This window comes from Hemicordylus capensis, chromosome 5 (genome assembly GCF_027244095.1).
Source record: "Hemicordylus capensis ecotype Gifberg chromosome 5, rHemCap1.1.pri, whole genome shotgun sequence".
Lineage (NCBI taxonomy): Eukaryota > Metazoa > Chordata > Lepidosauria > Squamata > Cordylidae > Hemicordylus > Hemicordylus capensis.
The window spans coordinates 208,427,960-208,450,323 of NC_069661.1; the positions used below are offsets into that span (position 1 = coordinate 208,427,960).

General features: G+C 42.8%; 1 protein-coding gene across 9 annotated transcripts in view; it reads right to left on the minus strand.

Moving 5' to 3' along the window:
- Positions 1–22,364, minus strand: part of ANKS1B (ankyrin repeat and sterile alpha motif domain containing 1B) — a 595,071-nt gene that overhangs the window by 497,310 nt on the left and 75,397 nt on the right. For all 9 annotated transcript variants that reach the window (XR_008307633.1, XM_053251588.1, XM_053251587.1 and 6 more), the window contains 4 exons: positions 19,699–19,774; positions 18,179–18,280; positions 11,852–11,968; positions 8,685–8,860 (listed from right to left, as the gene is read on the minus strand). Coding sequence is in view for 8 of the 9 variants with exons in the window: in XM_053251588.1 (XP_053107563.1) it covers positions 8,685–8,860; positions 11,852–11,968; positions 18,179–18,280; positions 19,699–19,774 (471 nt within the window). In the remaining variant the exon portion in view is untranslated. The remainder of the gene's footprint in view (positions 1–8,684; positions 8,861–11,851; positions 11,969–18,178; positions 18,281–19,698; positions 19,775–22,364) is intronic.

Sequence of the window (22,364 nt, forward strand, 5' to 3'; positions counted from 1 at the left end):
AGGAATGCTGGGAGCTGTAGTCCAAAAACAGCTGGAGGGCCGCAGTTGAGTAGCCCTGCTCTACTCTGTTCACAAAGATGAGGGTGAGACTAGAAACACACAAAGAAAAGTTACTGTCAGTGGTAAAGAAAGCTTCATTCCTCTTCCGATGGTGACTCTTCTTTGTGTTCTATTGTTCTGGTAATTCAGGAGGTCTACTCCTGCGAGATGATGTTGACATCCGATGAGGTTCTCTAGTTTGGCTTCTGTCAATTATTTGATTAGGAGTTGCAGATTTCCTAAACTAATCCAATCAGTGAGAAGGAAATCACATAATCCATTGCGAGGGGGATCACTTTGGTTGTGGAATGTGTCCAGAATTAGTATTCCATCTAGAAAGGTATTTTGACATATGCTTACTGAGTTTAGGTGTTGCCAATTTAACTTTCCCAGGCTCTTTCCAGTTCGCTGATTTCCTCAAAGACCTTTCAGCCCATGACTAGGAGCTGAACACCTTGCCTGAGCTCAAATTCAATTTTAAAATGCCCTTTTCTTTTTGGCCTCTAGTCTTATAAATCTGGACCTGCAGCCCTGGGAGACAGTCCAAGTGTGAACTAGACTGAAGAGGAGGTCTGTTCCAACACTTTTTCAAGCAGAGGCAGGGAGAGGGGAGGTGGGATGAACTCTGAGTTGCTCAGACTGCTGGCTGACTGAAAGGCAAAAGGTCTATAGAGCCAAGGGGTCAGTTGACAGTGCTCTTTTTCTCACTGCACCTCAGAAAGTATCCTTAGTCCATGAAATTTTAATCCTTCTGGCTTGCTGACAGGTCAGAACATGAGTGGCACATAAAGTAAAGCACTGGAGAATGGCCACTGGGAGATCTGGTTCAAGTCACATACTACTGGGTTCTTACACAAACCTCACCCAGTAGTTTCATGTAGATAGTAGAAAGCATGGGAGACAAAACAGAACTCTGAAGAACCTCCCAGGACAATTACCACAGGAAGGAACAATCATCTCTCAGCATCATCTTCTGGAACATATCCTTCTGGAAAGAACTGAACTACCACAAAGCAGCTGATGAAGGAAAATTCCAATACCCACTTACACCAAGTTGTCTTACCTACATAAGTCCAAAAATTCACAAGTTTCTGCACCCTGCTGTTTCAGGGCCCCTTTCCTTGGAAACAATACTCTGCCCTGCCTGAGTAGAGCTGCATCAAGTCTTGGTGATCCACTTGGGAGGTAACGATTTGGGCATTTGAAATACAAAAGGTCTAATTCTGCAGACCCTAACTGATTTCCAGGAGTTGTAGGCTTGTTGTCTTGGAATTGTTATAGTTTGCTCTGAGCTTATCCCAAGCTGTTTGAGGAGCAAAACTCCAGATGCCTGAGCACTTAGGAAGGTCAGTCAAAAGATGTGGGGATTTTTTTACTGTGGTCAGTCACCCACTACCACTGTACCAAATTTGGTTCAATTTGGTTAGGCAGTCCACAAGTTAGCCCACTTGTGCTTCAACCATTTATGCGTCCAGCATCTTGAATCACGATGGATTACATCATTACAAACTACACAATTGACCCAATGTGTCACTACACCTGGAGCAAATTTTGGTTCAAATTGGGTAGGTGATTCACAAGTTATCCCACTTGCAACTCAAAACATTTACACGTCTGCCATCTTGAACTGCGGTGGATGACATAATCACAAACTATGTCGTTGAGGTGTCCCTACAATTGTACCCAATTTGGTTCATATTGGTCCAGGAACTGTGAAGTTGATGGGACACACACATGGACACACACACAGAATGCCAGGTGATCTCATAAGCTTGAGGAAAATAGGCTAAAAATAAAGCTAAGCATTTATAGTGAGGTATACTATCAAGATTTACAAATGTATGTAGTGCTGTAAATCAATCTGGAAGGTGCTGCAACCTGAAGTATCTGGACATGTCTGTTATTTTGAAAGTGAGGGAAGAGGAAGTTGTAAATAAATAAATAAATAGATAGATAGATAGATAGCACTGTAGTAAATAAAAGGTAACACATTATATGAAACAAGTATTTTTCAGCCCGTTAATTTAACGGGCGCTAGTCTGCGCCCTCAACCGCCACCTCCTCCCACCCGGGCCCACCGCCTCCTTCGGCCGGGGCCGGCGCCATCCAGGGCCGGTGCCAGCCTCCCTGGCTGGGCCAACCCCCCCGCCACCTCAGGCCTCCCACCTCAGGGCTCCCTTACCCTTTACACGGCCGGTCTGGTTCCGCGGCTGCCGCCTCCAGGCTTCCCGCGGCGGCCGCCACCGCCAGCAAGCCCAGTCCTCCTGCCAGTCTCCTTGCGGCCACTGCCGCCACCATCGTGGCCAGTCGCCCCGCCGCGGTGGCTGCCGCCAGCGGGGCCAGCTGGCCTGCCGCGGCCACCGCTGCCTAGCCCACGCTGCCACCGCCGCGCCCGCCGCCATCGGAGCCCGTGTGGCCCCCAAGCTCCCCAGCCCCCACCGGCTCCATCACCAAGCCAGCAATCGTGTAGGCGGCTGATCCAGCCACCCAGGGCTCCCTCCCTGCTCATGTGCGGGGAGAGCAGGCTTAGCCTGCTCTCCCCGCGCACCCTCCAAAACCGGGTCTTACTGATCGTAAGACCTGGCTCCTAATGTAGCTGATAGATAGGATAGGTCTTTCCTATGTACTTCACCAATAAATCAATTTAGTTTAGACTCTACAGTGATCTCCATGTGTGTTACTTAAATAGCTGCAACAACTAAACTCTGCACTCTGTAACTGGACTGGTAGCTTCCTTGGTGCTTTGCTAAATAATCACAAACCTCAACATCTCTGAGCTTGGTTTGCTCATCCAAGAAATAGGAGGGAAGCCAAGTAATCAACTTGGCTGGAGCAGTAATTACCTTGGCTGAAACTGCCTCATCCCTAGGAGTTATATCCACACTATAGTCTGATCCTTCATGTTGCAGATTCATGTTAGAAGTCAATTTAATAAAGTTGCTGACCAAGTTTTAATTCAAATCACTCACTGCTTCTAGGTCTGTATGTACAGCTGATCCTTTCCCTCAATTCCAAGCAAAGTTGAATCCTGCTGCCAAGAGATGGGAGAGTTGGCAGTGTCATCAGCATCCTGACACTCATGCCAAGGGCCAATCATCATTGCCAGGCAGGACTACTTAAGCTAACTCGCCCTCTTAATCAACTAGCTTGGCATTCACTCACACATTTTTCAGTCTGGGATAAGTCAGTTGCCACAAAGGATCTATGTTGATAATCCCTTCTATGACTGGTTGCTTTTTATCCTCACTGCTTCCAACGGATGCTTTTAAGGGTTGCTTTGATTCCCTGTGGTACTGGTACTGCCAGTGGTACTGTAAATAGTGTAGCTCCTGCTCACAACAGCAGTTGAGTGTGGGTAAAGGGGTTTCACTGTAATTCTATAACTGGTGAGCAACCAGAGGCATTATTATAGTGAAAAGAGATTTTTCAATGAAACAGCTTCTCAGGGCTTTGGCACCCAGGAGTGTTTGGAACTATATCCTTTTGGGGGGATTTCCTTACCTCACTCACTCAGAACTATGAAGCTTGGGGGAAGGAATTCAGGAAAACCTCCCTTACACTGCCAACTGTGTAAGCAGATGACTGCTACTGAGTTTTGAGCGCAGTTTGTTTGCCCAAGGCAAAGGGAAGGTAATTATAGCCTTGGATGGAACTGTCTCAGCCCTAGAAGACAAACTTAAACTGTAGTCTGATTCCTATGTTGCAAATCTATGCTAAAGATAGATTTAATACATCCATGTTGTATCATGTGCTTCATCCCTTATTTCATGTCTGGTGTAGTGCCTTTATCCTGCCTTTTTTTTTTTTTTTTTAGAAAGTGCCCATTATTTCAGAGTAAACATGCATAGACTGTATGAGCCCAGTCATATGCTCCTAAGACATGTGTACATACCAGCTGAAAATCCACAGAAATGTGTAATGCCATCATAAGTTAGCTGACAGGAGAAACATTTCACTCTTTGCTGCCTCCTAGCTTCTAAACATGCTTACATAGCTGAAAGAGAGTAATCTGACCACAATGACAGAAACATATGGTAGAATATCAGGCTGGGGAAAGTTTTCTAGCCATAATATTTTTAATGCTGCTATAAAAGAAATAGTTAAGCCTTCAGGGAATTCACAGAATTTTCAGATTACTACATATCACGTAAACGGCTGTTGGGGATCCTTCACAGTTCTCTAGACATGGTTCGCAATGCAAACAGATGCTCCATACACACCATGTGCCCAGAAGTTTTTCAGAGCATGTATAAAGGCTTAAACAACCACATGAGGTCCTTTATGGGACCGCTGCAATAGCACACTTCTTGGGCTCATTTCCTAAAGAAAGTTAGAGATGCAGTTAACATCTGGCACAACTCTGGGTTCTACAAGAAAAATGTCTCAAAACCAAAGTCTGTCCTCGAAGTCCAAACAGGTTATGGAACAGTTAGAGTCCTTGAAAGGCATGACCGTCAGTGACTCTAAATCCTCCATAACCTGTTTGGACTCCCCTCCATTCATGGCCTGAGAATGGCTAAATCCTTAATGGTGGGAGCAGCACCACCAACCCTGGCCTCAGTGCAGGTGAAAACCATAGGAGCTAAGGGTGCCGGGAAGGACTCTCCTTCCAGGCCAGACATCTCTTCCATTGCCACTGGTTGTACTACATCTCGGGGCGCCACAGAATGCTTGGAAGCATCCTCTTTTGCCAGCTCTGGTTCCTGACACAGTGTCATGCCCTCGATCTCAGACAGTGAGGAGGAAGGGGATGCTGACAGCCTTTCAGCCGATGCAGGGGTGCCTGAGGTGCAGAGCCCGGCTGTCAGTTCCCAAGAGATGGCTGAGGAAGGTCTGGCTGATGTTTCAGAGCAGGCACAGCAGTCTGAGGCAGCAGAGACAGCGACGGACAGACTAGAAGATGAGCTGTGCAGGCAACCCCCACTGACTCCACAGCAAAGGCGTGTCACAAGGTGAAGAGCACAGCTGGAAACTATCAGGAGGAGTAAACACCTCTTGCAGAGGGCTGATAAGCCTTGAATCCCTGCCAGCTGAGAGTTATCAGCTTGGACTATAAAGCATGTCAACAGCTTTCTGTTAGCCTCTGGAAGACAACATTTGTCAACCCTTGTGTCAACAGCTTTCAGCCCAAGCCTGATATAGAAAACTATTCCGAGCTGTGTTTCGTTTCTGCAGCCCAGTTTGTATTGTGGACTATCTTTCTGGACTTCCCTTCTGGGTGGCCAGATTGCTGACACACAGGTTGGATCTAGGTTCTGGGGCGCCACAATGGCTACCACAACATGCAGACACAGTGCCAGTACTGAGGGGCTTCTTTCTTACGGGGCTCTTGGGGAGAAGGAGGAGAGGGAGAAAAGGGAGGAGGCAGTTGTGGAGCCTGCTCCTCCAGTTGCTGTGTAAGGGCTGCTATTTTAGCTTGGCATTCCTGATGATTAGCTGCATCATGCACAATGCGGGCTTTTCCCACCAGGAAGTCAGCCGCAAACCTACATGCTGTGTGCTCTTATTTTAGCTGGCTAATGTACTCCTGGAACTGGTGACTCATCTGACACCCTACATATGGATGAGTGCCTAGGCCTCACCACTGGTACTGAATAAGCAGAATCCTATACTCTAGAACTGCTACTATCCATGACATTCAAATGTGATGTGGTAACTAAAGTTATTCCTCCCCTTTCTTGAATGAACTGGGTACCTTTGCCCAAAGCAATCTTTAGATGCCTGTAGAACATTCTTCTCCAGCCAGATATATCCCAATGAGGATTCTGAGAAATTGACTTTGCCATTTACAAAAGTCACCTGAACATTGTTTGGTGTGCACTAGAAAAGTTCCTTTGGATAACATGACAGCCATTTTATCAGATGATCAGTCAAATTTAGATTGGTGCAGAAAGCCCAAGTCTTTGCTCTTTTGTGTTGACAAGATAATGCAGAATTAAGCACTTAATCTCTGTATAAAACAACAGGATGATCAAGGTGACATTTGAAATGCAGTTACTACTTCATACAGTATTAATATTAACCATGTACTGAAATTATTTTAACAAAAAACCACAACTTTGGAGATGAATAGGCAAACACAGAATTCAACAGAATTTAAGTGGTTTGCCTTTAAGGTGCTACATATATTGGAAAATAAATCCTTACAAGGCTGAGGACATGCAAATAATTCAGGACAATATGTGACCCTAGCAAACAGGGCTCAGATTTCATTCTTTCCCCAAAGAGATTTTTGTGGGAGAGAAGCAGTGGTGGTAGGAATGGCACCAATGTGAACAATACAGCATAGGGAGAGGGGTTTAAACCTTACCTTCCCATGCGAATCTCCAGCCTAAAACCGAAGTATGATCAATCGTACAGTATTGTTATAGAGCAGGGAGGTTTATGGACTGGCTGAGCAGCAAACTGTATAGACAGCCTCCAATCTGAGTAGCATAGTGGGTGTGGGGGGAGGAATTCCCTTCCTTCCTTCCCATGATGTCTGGGAAACTTGTTTTTATTCCTTGTTATAAGAATGAGGAGGCGATTGCCACCCAAGTAATATTTTTCCCTGGTATTGATGAATAGTCTTTCCACTCAAAAATGTGCTTGAGGTAACACACAATAAAAACACTGGGGTTCAAACACTTCATTTGCAGGAGCTGCTTTCCATGTTGTCCATGTCTATTAGACTGTAAGCCTGGGGCAAGCTTGTTGTTTTTTAATCTATGTACAGCAAATTTCAAGTGCTTTATAAGATGTATTTGCAGTATTTTAATGAATACAACATTTAAATATGAAAAGAAACATTTTGTTTAAAATGAGAGTTAGTGCTTATAAATTTTGACTTCCATACCAAAAAGTATGGCAATGATAATTAAGGTAGTCACTAACTTCCATCCTCTGTCAGCAATAAAGACTGTAAATTCCTGTATATTATGCTAGCTTTACAAATTAGGCTCCATGCACCCATCCTTTCCCTTGCTCTTTCAGCTTGTCATTAGGTTGGGAAGTAATACAGCCAGACAGAAATTCAACAGGTGCATGCAGACAAATTGAACTTTGGGTCAGTTACTTATCTCTCAGCCTGACCTACCTCAAAGGGTTATTGTGAAGATAAACAGAACCATGTACAACACTCGTTGGAGGAAAGACAGACTATAAATATAATACAAATATTGCCAGTTTCTCTCATTAGCTTCTTTTGGACTAGTTTAAATTTTCTTAAAACTCACTTATACAGTTTTCATCTACAACCATGTCTCCTATTGTTTAATGATCAGAAAAGTTTCTTTAAAATATTAAATAATTTGTTTTTAAAACATTATGCAGCTAGTTTTATTAAAATATAACACAGAAAACATTTACATGTTAAAAGATTCTTCTGTAGAATGGCTGATGCTGCTCTTTAAATTGTTGAACCAGACTGCCATCTATTGGGAAATACTAAAAAAAAATATAATCTGACCATCTAAGCATTCTGTAGACAAACTATTATGTGGTATGTTTTTCAAATTTACTCTGGCCAAACAATCTCATCATGGAATAAACTTAAAATATTTGTCCACAGAAAGTGGATTAGTCCCGTTTTTCCTTCTGTTCAGATTTCTCGGAACTGTGAACAAATGTTCTATAAGCCTATTTACAAACAATATTTTTTATTATATTTGTAATTGTTTTGTTTTTGTTACAAAAAAACATGTTTGTAATTTCAGTCTTCATTATAATTAGCTCTTATAGATCTTTAGGAATCTACTGCAGTAAAATTTTGCTTATCTATAACTACCCTGACTAATTCACAGCCTGAATTATGGCCCTGAATTATGGGGGGAAAGGAAAGGGGCCCCTTAAAAAATTGCATAATTCACACCCTGATTTTCCCCAGTTTGGTCAAATCATGGCTCCCACAGCTTTTTAGAAACAGTAGTTTGTTGTTTTTTTTTTAAAGTTCTCAAAAGGCCTTTTTATTTGGATACATTACTTGGATTAGAGGCCCCCTCTAATCCAAGTACAGCATATATGAGTGACACAGCACACCAATGCATGTATCTCTGCTGTAATTGCATTTTGGGTCACAATGATAGGTACCCAGTTGTGAGGGTCTCATACTTTATTTGATTTGTATTTTCAAACATTGAACTGGTAGGGGTTGTGTTTTACCAAAAGCACTACTAAATAGCACATGTAAAATGACTATTTTACTCAAGATGCTCCTACAACTAACCCATATTACAGGTAAAGAGCAGACAGGACCATACTTTCAAGGAGCTGAAATTCCAGTATGATCTGTAGCATAGCAATTTTTCAGCAAGCACATTCTTTGAAGCTCAGCATAATAGGATCAAGCGCCTGTCCCTCCCCTTGCTTAAAGCTGGAAGAGAGGAGGGCAGGGGCTTGCTACTGGGCTTTGAGGGCCTTAGTGCTTCCAAATCATACCCTGATAGCCCAAGATCAGCTACAATTTCTAGACCTCTGCTCAACAAATGGTTAGGGCTGAGGTAGTAGTGGCGGGAACTGAAAGGAAGAAGAACTTTAAAAGATGGGACCAACTTCAAAAGGTTTGGGAAGCTCAAAGATAATACATTGTTTTGAAAAGCGGTATACAAATATTTGTCGTATTAGTATATATTGGAGTTAATGGCTAAGCACAGTCTCGTCTTACTTACTATATTAGGGTTGGCTTGACTTCCATTCATCACTGGTTCTTCTTCAGATACTTTGCTAGCATTGTCCAGGTAGTGGTCTGATACTGTATGGCACAGTTCTTCCAAAGAATAATCCTTTTCCTGGCACAGCTTGATTTCATCTAATAGTTTTGACAACTCTCCAGTCACAGCTTCACCTTAAAAATAAATAAATTTCAAAATAGCCAGCCAAAGAAAATAACTCAAAACCCAACACACACAAAAATCACTAATTGAGCCTAATGGACTGTCTAATCCATTAATAGATGAAGGATCTGGAATTTAATGTACTGTATCTTCTTACTCTTCCCTGATCTGGCTTCTCTTTTCCTTAGGACCTCTCAATTTCCCCCCTGGAAGATGAAAGGCAATGGGATTCAAGCATACTCAAAAGACCTGATCTCAGCTGACTGGGGGATGGCTGAGATTATTCAGTGGTGACAAAAGGCATTTCATACACGTTTTGGGAATGTTTTCTCATAATGTGTACATGGGAGTCCTTGCTGGGGGAAACAGAAACTGCTAAGATGTTACTTCTAATCCAAATACTGAATGTTATGTACTATCAGTGTGGTTTTTTGGAATTAAATCTCCAGCAAGCCACCATGGAAATGAGGACCCTCTATCCCAAGAAAACACACTATTCTCTTTCTCTGTTTCCATATCTTATACAATGGGTTGGTTGTGAACAACCAAAGGAAGACTTAATATACTCAGAGGTACAATTCCTTGTACTGTTTTTTTTGTACAGGAAGTTCCTCAAGCATCTATGGGCACCATTGCTATATAGAGAAAAGCAGAGAATGAGGATTCCCTAAAATGGAGTGGCTGGGTATAGGCATGGTAGCTTTCCGTAACCTGCCAGATACAAGCCTCTCCCTAACATTCCTGTACCTCTTTTTCAGTTGACAATAGTCTAAGTAGACTATTCAGCAGAGGCCTACTCAGGAGCTAGCCCACTACACAGCATTGTTGAAACACAGGGTTTGAGCTGGCTGCTCGAATTTGGGTTAGCAGGAAGGGTAATCTAGGGTGAAGGGGTACGATCACCTGGATACCTCAGTAGCATCCAAAACCTCCTTCATCCTTCAGAGCAGGGAGGACCTAGAGACAGCTCCTGGCTAAACAGAGGAAGCTAAAAGGTGAGCAGGTGTGGAAAGCCTTAACACGGTCTTGGACTTCTCTGCCAATGGGAGGCAATGTAATTTAGAGAAAGGGCTGAAGCAAGCACCTTCCCTTCACTTCCTGAAGCTATACAAGGTGGATTCAGGCCAAACCTTCATCTCTGCAAACCTCTTCTTCTTCTTCCCCTTATTACAGTAGCAGATGATTCTGTGCTACTGAGATCTAGACAAATGTTCTCTATATTATTTATTTATTTATTTATTTTATTTTTGCATTTATATACCGCCTTTCGTTAAAAAGATAACCCCAAGGCTAATCTTGATCTTCTACCTCCATAAGAACATAAGAACAGACCTGCTGGATCAGGCCCAAGGCCCATCTAGTCCAGCATTCTGTTTTGCACAGTGGCCCACCAGATGCTGCTGGAAGCCACAGGCAGGAGTTGAGGGCATGCCCTCTCTCCTGCTGTTGCTCCCCTGCAATTGGTACTCAGAGGCACCATACCTTTGAGGCAAGGACACTGCTGTGTAGGGTGTGTTGTAGGGCCCTGGGGCATTCATGCTTACACTCTCAGTCAGATGCCTCTTAAATGTATTTCTTTCCTGCAAGATAGATGCTACTGAAATATTCTCTCTCCAAGAGTGGTTAAGAATTTTCAGATTTAGTTCACATAACTTATAAAGCTATTTTATGGAAACTATATTATAAGACTTAATCACTGATGAAGGGCACACTGCTTGCTTGTAATGTGTGAAGTCTTTGATTTCATAGTATCTCCAGGTATTTGTTTTTTCTATTTTGTTTCCTTCTGCAGACAGTCTGATCCATATAAGGCTGCTCACAGCTTCACTTTTGAAGAGGCGTAAGTGTAGATATCACTCCAACCAGATTTATTTTTGGGTCCCGCCCCACCCGCCAAACGCCCAACATACTTATCAACTTGTTTTACAGCTGCTTCCCTCACAAATACAAAGTAATATTATATAGATTTAACTAAGAGTTTATTTAGAAACTCCTCCATTTTCTCCTTCTCCTTCCCCTCCCTTTCCTCCCCCTACAGGATAGCCACTGGGACAAACTTCTAAACAACAAAACATATAAGATGCTGGAGAAAATACAACACCAGGGGTGAAGCTATAATTGAGTGGATGGGTTCAAAGAACCCAGGGGCCCCAGCTCCTGAGGGCCCCCCAACTCCACCCCTCCCTATTTTCTTCATTATCTCCAAGGGGCCGTCAGAGAGAGAGGTGAACTCTCCCCTAGCCACACCCCTATACAACACAACTCTAAAGTATGTTCAGTGGGGTTTTTTGGTGTGTGTGTTTTTTAAGGTAACTGGGTAAATAAATTCTGAAATCAATTCCAATGTGGGTGAGGTGGTTTTGTGATTGACATAAGAGCCAATTAATCAGTGCCGTGTGCAGCCTGGTGTTAAGAAGGGTAGGGGCTGTTTCATTATTGACAAAAGGGCACTACGAAAATCCAATTCTAGACCAGTTCCCCTCAAGCCAGATCTTCAGAAGAAGGTTGAATTAGAACTCATTAGATATGCAGCGAGTGTCCTCCTGCAGTGGGCTTATTGCTGAAATTATGTATGTCTGAACACTGCCTAATAGGGAAGGTGTAGTTTGTCCAGGTGAAAATAGAATTCCGCAGCAGTGTGCTGATAACTGGGTAGTCAGCTTTGAAAAACAATATTTTATGTCCCTTATCTCTCTAAGCTGTGGCTTAAAAGTATGGTGGAGAAATTTCCCCTTGCTGATGGGATGTGCTGCTGGGTGCAATCAGCACCTAGCAGCTGTTGGCCATTTGGCTAGTCTCAAAACAAAGAGCTATTCCTAGGAATACAGAAAGAATGATCACATTGGCATGCTTTATTATTTCAAATAAACAAGGAGTGAGATGTTTGGCTCTCATGGTTACTGCAAGTATGGTGAGAAGTTAAGTTTCACAGGGAATATATTTCTCATTATTTCCCTAACATATTTTAATATGGAACAGTTTTACAGAAGAGAAATATTTACTTTTAGTTGTTTGTGTAGGAGAAACTTCTGGAGACAAAATACAGGACTGATGATCCAGCACTGGGCATTCCTGTATGGGTTCATCTGGAACTGTTGCATTTCCTGTTTCTATGTAGTCTATAATAAAAACAAACATGTAAGCAAAGTTCATGTTACTGTTTTTTTATGTTCCCCTTATGTTCACCATAAATTGGGGCGGGGGGGTTGTTGGATAATTTTGGAGCCAGTTGACACCAAAAACCCCTCCCTGCCAGCCCCCATTCTTCTAACACACATTCCTACCAACTCTTTACTTACCAGGAGGCAAGCAGAAACAGCAGCAGCTTCTCTTGCAAGCACGTAGCAGCAGATTCCCCCCCACCCCAATCTTCACCTCCTCTGGGAAAGTGGCTCTTGGGCACTGCAGCAGACCTTGGGAAGACTACTAGTCCCAAGAGCCACTTTCCCCACTGAGGGGCAGAGAGGAAGAGCTTTGCTATTGTTCCCACTGCTGCCAGTAGTGATGAGATAAAATCTCAGCCTCACCAAAAGGTAAGTGCTGGAACAGAACTTGAGTACCTACATAAGAGAAGTCCCACAGAGGAATTTTTGTTACAAGCCTCCGCAGACCTGGAACTGATCATGACTGTTGTACCAGGAATTGATCACCCATAAGTGGTAATGCTTAGAGTCACTTGAAGAATTAGAATAATTTTGCCTAAGCCTTAGTCTGAGGGGAAATGCAAGATCTTCCATATCCCAGTTTTTCAAATTGGCCATCAAAGGAAGTGGAATTGAGTATCCAAATATTTATGGTACATTGGGAAGTTCAGGTTTTTGCCACAGCTTCCAATAAGAAGATATGTTAGTTGTTGTGGCTGTATGCAAAGTATCACATTTTCTCATGCAAACATTATGCAAAAAGAACTCTGGATTTATTTGTTTGTTTGTTTGTTTATTATTTATTTATTAGCTTTATATACCACCCTTCCAAAATGGCTCAGGGTGGTTTACAGCATGGTAAAAACAATTAAAACAAGTTAACAGTTAAAATCAAACTATAAAAACAGAATAAAACCAATTAAACAACTCAAACAGCTTTAAAAACCCAGGAAAATCAGGGCAGCAATTTAAAACAGTTTGTCAATCATTTAAAAACCCTGAAAGGCCCGGCCAAACAGATAGGTTTTAAGGGCTTTCCTGAAGGACATTAATGATCTCAAATTACGAATTTCTGCAGGGAACGCATTCCACAGCCTAGGAGCGGCTACAGAGAAGGCCTGCCTCTGAGTTGTTACAAGACAAACCGGTGGCAACTGGAGATGGACCTCCTCAGATGACCTTAATGTGCAGTGGGAATCACGTAGAAGGCGCTCTCTAAGATAACTCGGACCTAAGTCATTCAGGGCTTTAAAGGTAATAACCAGCACTTTGTATTTTGCCCAGAAACATATTGGCAGCCAGTGTAACTGTTTCAAAACAGGCATAATATGGTCTCTCTGGATAACCACAGAGACCAAACTGGCTGCCGCATTCTGAACTAACTAGAGTTTCTGGACTATATACAAAGGCAGCCCCACATAGAGTGCATTGCAGTAGTCAAGCCGGGAGCTTATCAACTGATGCACCACTATTTTGAGGTCATCATCTTCAAGGAATGGACACAGCTGTTGAATCAGCCAAAGCTGATAGAAAGCACTCCTGGCCATGGCCGCCACCTGAGATACCAGGGTGAGGCCTGGGTCCAGGAGTACTCCCAAGCTATATACCTGCTCCTTTTGGGGGAGTGTAACCCCATCCAGCACAGGAAGATCTAACTCACCCCTCAGATTCTGAGCCCCCACAATGAGCATCTCTGTCTTGCTTGGATTCAGCTTCAATTTGTTCTCCCTCATCCAGCCCATTACTGCCTGTAGGCAGGCATTTAGAGAATGAGTGCCATTTCCTGAAGATGAAAAGGAGAAGTAGATTTAGGTGTCATCAGCATACTGATAACACCCAGCACCAGATCTCCTGATGACCTCACTCAGAGGTTTCATGTAGATATTAAAAAGCATTGGTGACAGAATGGAGCCCTGGGGGACTCCATATAACAGCTCCTATTTTGAGGAGCAACTGTCACCAAGTTCCACTATCTGGAATCTACCTGAGAGATAGGAGCAGAACCACTACAAAGCAGTGCCCCCTATCCCCAGCTCCCTCAGGCGATCCAGAAGGATACCATGGTCGATGGTATTGAATGCAGCCGAGAGATCCAGAAGAACCAGCAGAGTCACACTCCCTCTGTCAATTCCCCAGTAAAGGTCATCCATCAGACCGACCAAGGCTGTCTCAACCCCATAGCCAGCTCTAAAGCCAGTTTGAAATGGGTCTAGATAATCAGTTTCCTCCAAGACTGCCTGGAGCTGGTCGGCCACCACCCTCTCAATCACCTTGCCCTACCAAGGGAGATTGGAGATTGGCCTGTAGCTGTCCATCGCTAAGGGATCCAGGGAAGGCTCCTTTAGGAGTGGTCTAACCAATGCCTCCTTCAAACAAGGGGGCACCCTACCCTCCCTCAACGATGCATTTATGATATTAACTAGGCCATCTCCAACAATCTCCCTGCTAGGTAGAAGCAGCCAAGTTGGGCAAGGATCCAGAGAACAGATGGTAGGCCGCATTGTCCCAAGCAGCTTGTCCACATCCTCAGGAGTCACAGATTGAAACTGATCCAATCTAATACTGCAAGAGGGATCACTGGACACCTCCTCCATAGACCCTGCAAAAATAGTGGAGTCCAAGTTGGCCCGAATACAGGAGATCTTGTTTGCAAAAAAACCATTAAAAGCATCACAGCAGAACAATCCTGGGGACTGATTTGAGGTAAAAGGAGCAGAAATCAAACTCCTCACAACCCGGGATAGCTCTGCTGAGCGCAAACCTGCAGTCACAATGCACACAGACCAAAAACTCTTTTTTGCTGCACGCACTGCCACCGCATAAGTCTTCAAATGGGTCACATGTTGTATCCTGTCAGATCTGAACCGAGTTCTCCTCCACTTGCGCACTAGTCCCCTACCCAACCGCTTCAGCCCCCGCAACTCCTCAGTATATCAAGGGGCCACTTTTGAAGCAGGTTGGAATGGATGTTTAGGAGCAATCATGTCTACTGCCCTGATGAGCTCCCTGTTCCAGGTTCCCACCAGGGCATCAACAGAATCACCAGCCACACCAACACCAAAATCCTCCAAGGCCTTTTGAAGTCCCACTGTGTCCAGCAGCCTTTTCAAAAGGACCATCCTAATAGGTCCACCATCCCTGCAGGGGTGGGTGGCAGTTGTGAGACCAACCTTAACCAGGTAGTGGTCTGTCCATGACAATGGGGAAACCACCGGATCCCCCACCCACGGAACACCCCCCCTGATCTGAACAAAAGACCAAATCAAGTACGTGGCCGGCAACATGAGTTGGTTCAGAAACTAATTGGAATAAGTCCATAGTTGTCATGGCCTCTATTAACTCCTGAGCCACACCAGACAAGCCAGCCCCAAAGTGGATACTGAAGTCCCCCAGCACTAAAAGTCTAGGAGACTCCAACACCAACTCTGCGACCAGCTCTGTCAGCTCAGTTAGGGAATCGGTTGGGCAGCAGGATGGACAGTACACCAACAGAAACCCCAATCTATCCCTAGTGGTCTTGCACATGATAGAGAAGACCAATTTGCTAAAACTCTTGGTTTTAGCCCAATAAGAAGCAGGAATTCGTGTGAGCAAAGTGTGATGACACCATTTTCAATGTACATCTATATTTGGATACACTTTAGTAGAACTGCTGATCAAGTTATTTCCCCTTTGATTACATCATTAAAATGTTACATCAACATTATAAACCTTATATATCTTAATTTTTCTTTAAGATTAGGATCAAGTGAAATTCAGTCACTAAGACAACTATTCACATTATCTGTGAAAACAAAGTTGATTAGATACGCATCTTTATTATTTATTTTTCTGTGTAAACCATTTTGAGAACTTTTGCTGAAAAGCAGTATATAAATATTTGTAATAAATAAATAACAACATCTCTAGATCTTCCAGGGGCATAATCATAGGCAATCAGTCCTCCCAAAGATCTCTGAATCTTTAGGGCTTATAATAATTTAATCAATAAGAATGCAAAGAGTTCAGTGATACATATGAAAGTAATCAGAACTGAGTGATATTGAGTACTTTCTGGTAACCTCTTAGAATAGCAAGAACTAAATGTTCAATAAACCAAATTTGTCTTTGTACCTAGACAGACACACATCCGCTTTGATGCCACAGCATAAATACAGAAAGTAAAAATCTTCACAAGGGCATGTTTAGAATGAGCATATGTATAAGTTTAGACTTAAAAACACATTTATATGTTTAGAATGGCATATTTAGAAGTTGTTAATGGAACTAGCCCTGGGGTGTTTGGTCAGCACCCCAGTGTTCAGACTTTGTGGGGGAATTAACTCTTTAAGCGTGTCAGCTCCACCAGTTTTAATTTGTGCAAACGTTTGGACTCAAGAAATGACTGGATTGAGACAGAATATGGTTTCGAAATCAAAAGAATAATTTATTTTGAAGGAGGGAGATACACGAAGAGAATTGTGTAAGGCAATTAAAATGCGTTTCTAGATAAGTCTACTACTATGAGGCATTTTAGCTTTTAAAAAATACTTTTCCAGGTAAACCAATTGCAATAAGGCATTTTAGCTTAAAGTCTAATTTGTATGAGATCCCAGGCTGGCAAGAGAAAAGAGGTTTGAGAGATAAATGTAGAGGGGGTGGGTTTAAGAAAGCGGAGCAAAGATAGTTTTGGGGCCCGAAGAGGGGCGAAGGCTCATATTCCCCTGATCTGGACGACAAGGCTCAGGTACTTCTGGAGGGACTGCAGAGTCTTGCTCCTCAGTGTGATGGGAAGCAGGAGGGGTATAGAGATTAATAGAGGGAGAGGTGCCCATGAGAAAGGCTTCTTCATGGGTCCAGCTTCCTATGGATGCGGGGCAAGCTGGATTGATTGGCACGAAGACTGATCCAGATAGTGATTTCAAGCTCTTTGTAGGTGTAGGAGGGCAAAAGCAGTGCCAAATGGAGTCCCAAATACAGCATACAAGGGAGCATGAAGGTTGCTGGATGGAATCCTGAAGAAAGCACAAGAGAGTGCTTGTTGCAATGAAGTCCCAGGTGGCAAGACCAAAGGATTACACTGGGTCATGGAACTGGGTATACTTATATCCCAAAACATGCCTTGGGGGCACATTCCTACTGTCACACTTTGCAGTCTAGAATTGTCTGGGTGGACCTGCGCAGAATGCATTGTTACTGATGGTTCTTCCTGGGTGTGACAATGTGGGGTTTGCTTCTGTATGCAAGGCTGATTGTAATGAAGATCAGAGTATATGCGTGAAAGAATATCCATGCTGGGAAGGGCTCTCTTGTAATCCTAACCATAATTTCAATGGGAAATATGATTCAGAAACAGAACAGATAAAAGACTGCATGATTAAGTGGACGCAAAATTTAAACAGGACAACTGATATCCAACAATGGGAACATCAATGGAAAGTGAATATTAAATTTACAGCAAATAGTACCTTAAGAGAAAATTGGTACAAAATGTATTTTCGTTGGTACATTACTCCCATGATGATTAGAAAGATGGACAGTAATTATTCTGGAGATGGCTGGAAATGTAAGAATCATGCAGGGACGTTCTATCATATGTGGTAGACTTGTGGCAAAGCACAAGAATTTTGGAAGAAAATTCACTCTAAGATGCAACAAATTTTAAATATAAACTTTCCCTATTCACCTGAGCTTTTTCTGCTAAATATGACTCAACCTTATATACCTACTAAACACACGGAGTTGTCTTTATATATGATTACTGCTGCCAGGATTCTCTATGCTGCCAATTGGAGATCAGAGGCAATCCCGACCCTGGATGAATGGCTACTAAAGCTATGGGAACATGCCTCGATGGCTAAGATCACTGCTTATTTACGGAATGCCTCAGATGAAATATTTACATTAACCTGGGACCCTTTCATAAATTACAATTTAGCACAGGGTCAAAATCCACACCCAAGATTTGGGTTTTTTTAATATACTGAGGGTTGATTGACATATTGCTTATATCTTTCTGTAATATCTGATGTGAGGGGGAAAGTTGGCAAAGGATGGAAGTGGAATCCTGGATTGTTATTTGTAACTTTTGGAAGTTGAAGAGATGATAATGTAATCATATTATTTCCTTTTCTTTTCTTACTAAATAAAAATATATTTAAGTTTGTGTGTAGTTAGTTATATTTGGCTTGTGTTTAAATAACTTACCTTGAAGTAGTGCAGCAATTTGGAGTGACTGTTGAGACGGATGTTCTTTAAGGATGTCTAATACAGTTCTACCTAAACTATCCTTTATGTTGGCATCAATTCCTGAAAGAGAAAATTATGATGTACTATAGTAAGATTAAGCTTAGATAAAATAGTCTTCAATGTAAAAACAACACATTGAGCCCAATAATCTAGTAAAAGACATTTTGAATATCAGTTCAAGTTCATAACATGTCTTTCTTCTGCTCATGCACATAGAGGCAATCATCAAATGCCATCTCAAATCACACACACACACACCAAATCTGGATGGATAGATAGATAGATATATTACACTCCCAAATGACTTTTGCTGTAGACAAATGGTTCTATTTTCAGGTTTTCTCTAGTTTTGCTATTGTCCCCACACCCCAGTCCCAAGGAGCATGCAGACACAATAAGCTTGGGTAAAGGGGGCCAAATTTTATTGATGTGGTACAATCAGCAAACTGTGAACAGCAACTCTACCCCACTAGCAGTGCAGGCCTAACCAGGCTGGTTTTGGACATTGCTGTCCTCTCCTGGACCCCTAATGGGCGACACACCCTGACTCAGGATAGAAGTGGAACTAAGCCTGCTTCATCCCCTTCCTTGTCAACCAGTCCAGGTCAGGGCAACTCCTAGGGTTTCCAACACCCCAAGCCGCACAGCCTTTGAGGCACAGGAACCCCTGAAGCATGTTTTCTGGCAAATCAAGATCCCTGAGCCACCAAACCTCATGGGACCAATTCCCCAATCCACCTTTTTCCATACAGCCCAAGGGTGCTCACCGTTCTCGAGCCCATGTGTATCTCCACCCAGCCTGCACTGTACCTGCCTTGCCCAGCTAAGGCTGCTACTGAGCCCAGAAAGGTGCAGAATGGAATAGGCAAAAAAGACCCCTCAGCCCAAGCCAATATGAGAAGGGGCCAAAAAATTCCTACTCGGCCCCTGAAAGGACAACCAGCCGAAGCCCGTTCTGCGCTTAGGGGATGGAGGGAGGGAAGCCGGCCGGAGCCCAAAGAGGATGGGGAAGCGAAGGAGCCAAATGAAGAGCATGCAGTCCCCGCCCTCTTCATAGCCCCGACCAATCAGGGCTCTTCTTGAACCTGTGCTTGGGGGTGGTACAAGAAGCCCAGCCCGCAACACAGGGCTGCGGCCGGGCCAATTCTCAAGGGAAAGTAGTTATTCTCTTGCCTTAATAACATCAATCTGAAATAATTCAGTAGATACATTAGGGTTCAATCCTATGCACATCGACTTGAAGGTAAATCTCTCTCAGACATATATACTATTAGAATAGGTCTTTGGTTCTACTTTGTACAAGGAAGCTTCATTATCTATCTGGCCAAGGGGAAACAGGAAATAAGATTCATTCCACAAGAACCCTCTTGGCATTTGATGAGCAACAACCACCAATACAGGGAAGATAAAGTCTCTTTTTTAAAAATTAGAAATGTGGAGACTATCTAGGAATCACTTATATAATAATTATGATTTACCTGTTTCTAGCAGAATGCGTACCACATCCAGCTTTCCAAACAAAGCTGCCTCATGTAATGCGCTCCCCTTCTCTGTCTAGAAAAGAATAAAATACATATAAAACTAAAGTATTTTTAAAATAATTGTAATCATTAAATCCATCATTGCCACTCATTATTAACTACAGGATGAGGCACTGATTAGATCTGAATAAATGACAGACAGTAAAAGCCTATACTTTTTTACTCTGATTTAAGTCCTTGTGACTACTTACTCCCCTGTAAGTAGGGATGGTGTTGATGTTCATAATTACTTTGTTCAAAATATGGATTTGACTAGCTTGTGATGCATGGCTGATATCCAAACTGAGTCCCATTTTCTTTTCTGGCTTGAAATGATAAACTACCTTCTGCAGTCTTTATTCAGCAGACCCAAGGGCATCTGCTTTGTAGCCACATCAAAAGAAGCCATCTAATACTAACCCCTCACTTCTAAAACTCTTGATTGCTGCAACGCTTATGTCAACAGTTTGAAATGAATATGTAACTTACAAAACAATACTGTGTTTTAAAATAAATCATCACACTATGCTGAATTGAAAATCACAGACTGCATATGTGATTTACACGTCTCAAGTAACTGAGTCCTATTGCACAAGATTTCAATGAATTAATCATCTTTTGCACCCTGAATTTAAAAACCTACAACGTTGATGCCATGTCACTTGTACTACATTGTTCTGCAACTGGAGTTAGGTTCTAGTGTGAGTGCACAGCCTTCCATGTATTCCATTCACTAGCAGGCACACTACCCAATCAAGCAACCATTTTTGGCATTTCTTTTATAGGGATGGATTGCATTACTCTGCCTTCGACTAGGAGATAAAACACCTCGAAGCCTTTGTACACTGGTGCCAGGAGCTCCAGATGACTGCTGTGGCAACGGAACTTGGCCTGAGTCCTGTGTGTGTCCCTTGCAGTGAGTATCGCAACCCATGAAAGATGCATTTCTAGTAATCGTCAAGCAGGGAGCAGTGAAGGGAATCTTTTTCAGAAGGGTGAATTGCACTGGCATACACAGAGCTTTGTACAGAAAGTGGAGAGTTGGGTAGAACACAACTAACAATGAAGGAGTCTCATCCAAAGATAGACAAAGGGAACAACCAACATGGCAGCAATCATGAGGCCACTAGATTATGATGGCACGATGGTGAGTGAAATCTGTCACATGAGCAGTAAACCTACTGAGAACTTCAGCACAAACCCAAGGGAGATAGGTGCTCACCTATATCCCCTGGGAAGAGTCTACAGTGGGTACGAAAAAATGGATATGTCAGGGTGCAGGTTGGACTTGTGCTCATAGGTATGTGCAGGATGTCAATAACGGAAGTACATCATTGAGTACTTAAAACTGTATAATGCTATGTAATACACAAGTCATTATAAAAGGTTAATAGATTGTAATAATGATGCATGCACACTACAGCTTGCAGGCATTTTCACCAATCTTCCCTTTCCTTTGTAGCCTAATGTGCCTTCAAAAAATAAGTTCCTGAGGGCCACACAACCCTCAGGGAAATATTTTCTGAAGGCACAGTAGGCTGTAGAGAGAAGAGGAAATAGATGGAAACTGCTCCTCTTTGTGGCACACAAGCAGAGTTAATCTGGATGTCACCACAGAAGTTTAAAATAATATGTGATATGCTGCCATGAAGTAAAGAGCTGGAGAGATTTGGAACAAAAAGAGAGGTTAGGGAGTCCATGTGTGAGTTGTTTGGCACAGAGATGCAAGTCTCCCAGGGGTGAAGCCAGCTTAGTATTCCCCCTTAGTTCAGGGGAAGAGGATAAAGATGTAGCATCAGAAATCAGAGATAGTGATGTCTCAGATATTGTCCAACTGAGAAGCTGTTTCATTGTTGTTGTTGTCCAAGATAGGTCTGAGAGAGATTCCTGCCTGCAACCCTGGAGAAGCCACCAACCCTGTGAAGACAATACTGAGCTAGATAGACCAATGGTCTGACTCAGTATATGGCAGCTTCCTATGTTCCTAGGTGCTGCTTACAAAGTTTTGATCCACTCCACAATACCCTTTGATTCACACAGGGTAAGATCCAGAAGGATGATCTGGTTTCCAGTCATGAGTTCTCCTTAGCAGAGTAGTAGTGCATATCTTTTCCACTAATTAGCAATGAACACTCAAAAGCAACAATGCTATTATCCAATAGTAAACTTCCAGTGAAAACTCTATTTAGTGCAATATTTGGCAGTACAGAATAAAAATTATAAGAGGGGTAAATTTCAGGATACAGAGAAGTCCAGTTCTTCCATGTACTGACTGAGAAGTGTGATGAAGTAAATATATCAACAGAGGAACAGGATATAGTCTGGAAAATAGGTTAGATTTTTCACCAGAAAGTGTTAGGCAAATGTGTCAGGGGAAAACACTACACCAGTGCCATAGCTGGAGGCTGAGGTCACATAATGACCTTAACACCATACCGCCCTGTTGATTTATGTAGACAATGGCCGTAGTGTTGTTGAGTTGTAGTTAAACCACTTGGCCTTTCAACAGGAGTAGGAAGGCTTTCATTCCCAAGAATATGGCTAGGAGTTCTAGGAATTGATATGTAATTCCCTTTGCTGTGGAGTTCAATGACTTTGCACTGTGTGGGTGTTGCAGTGCTTTC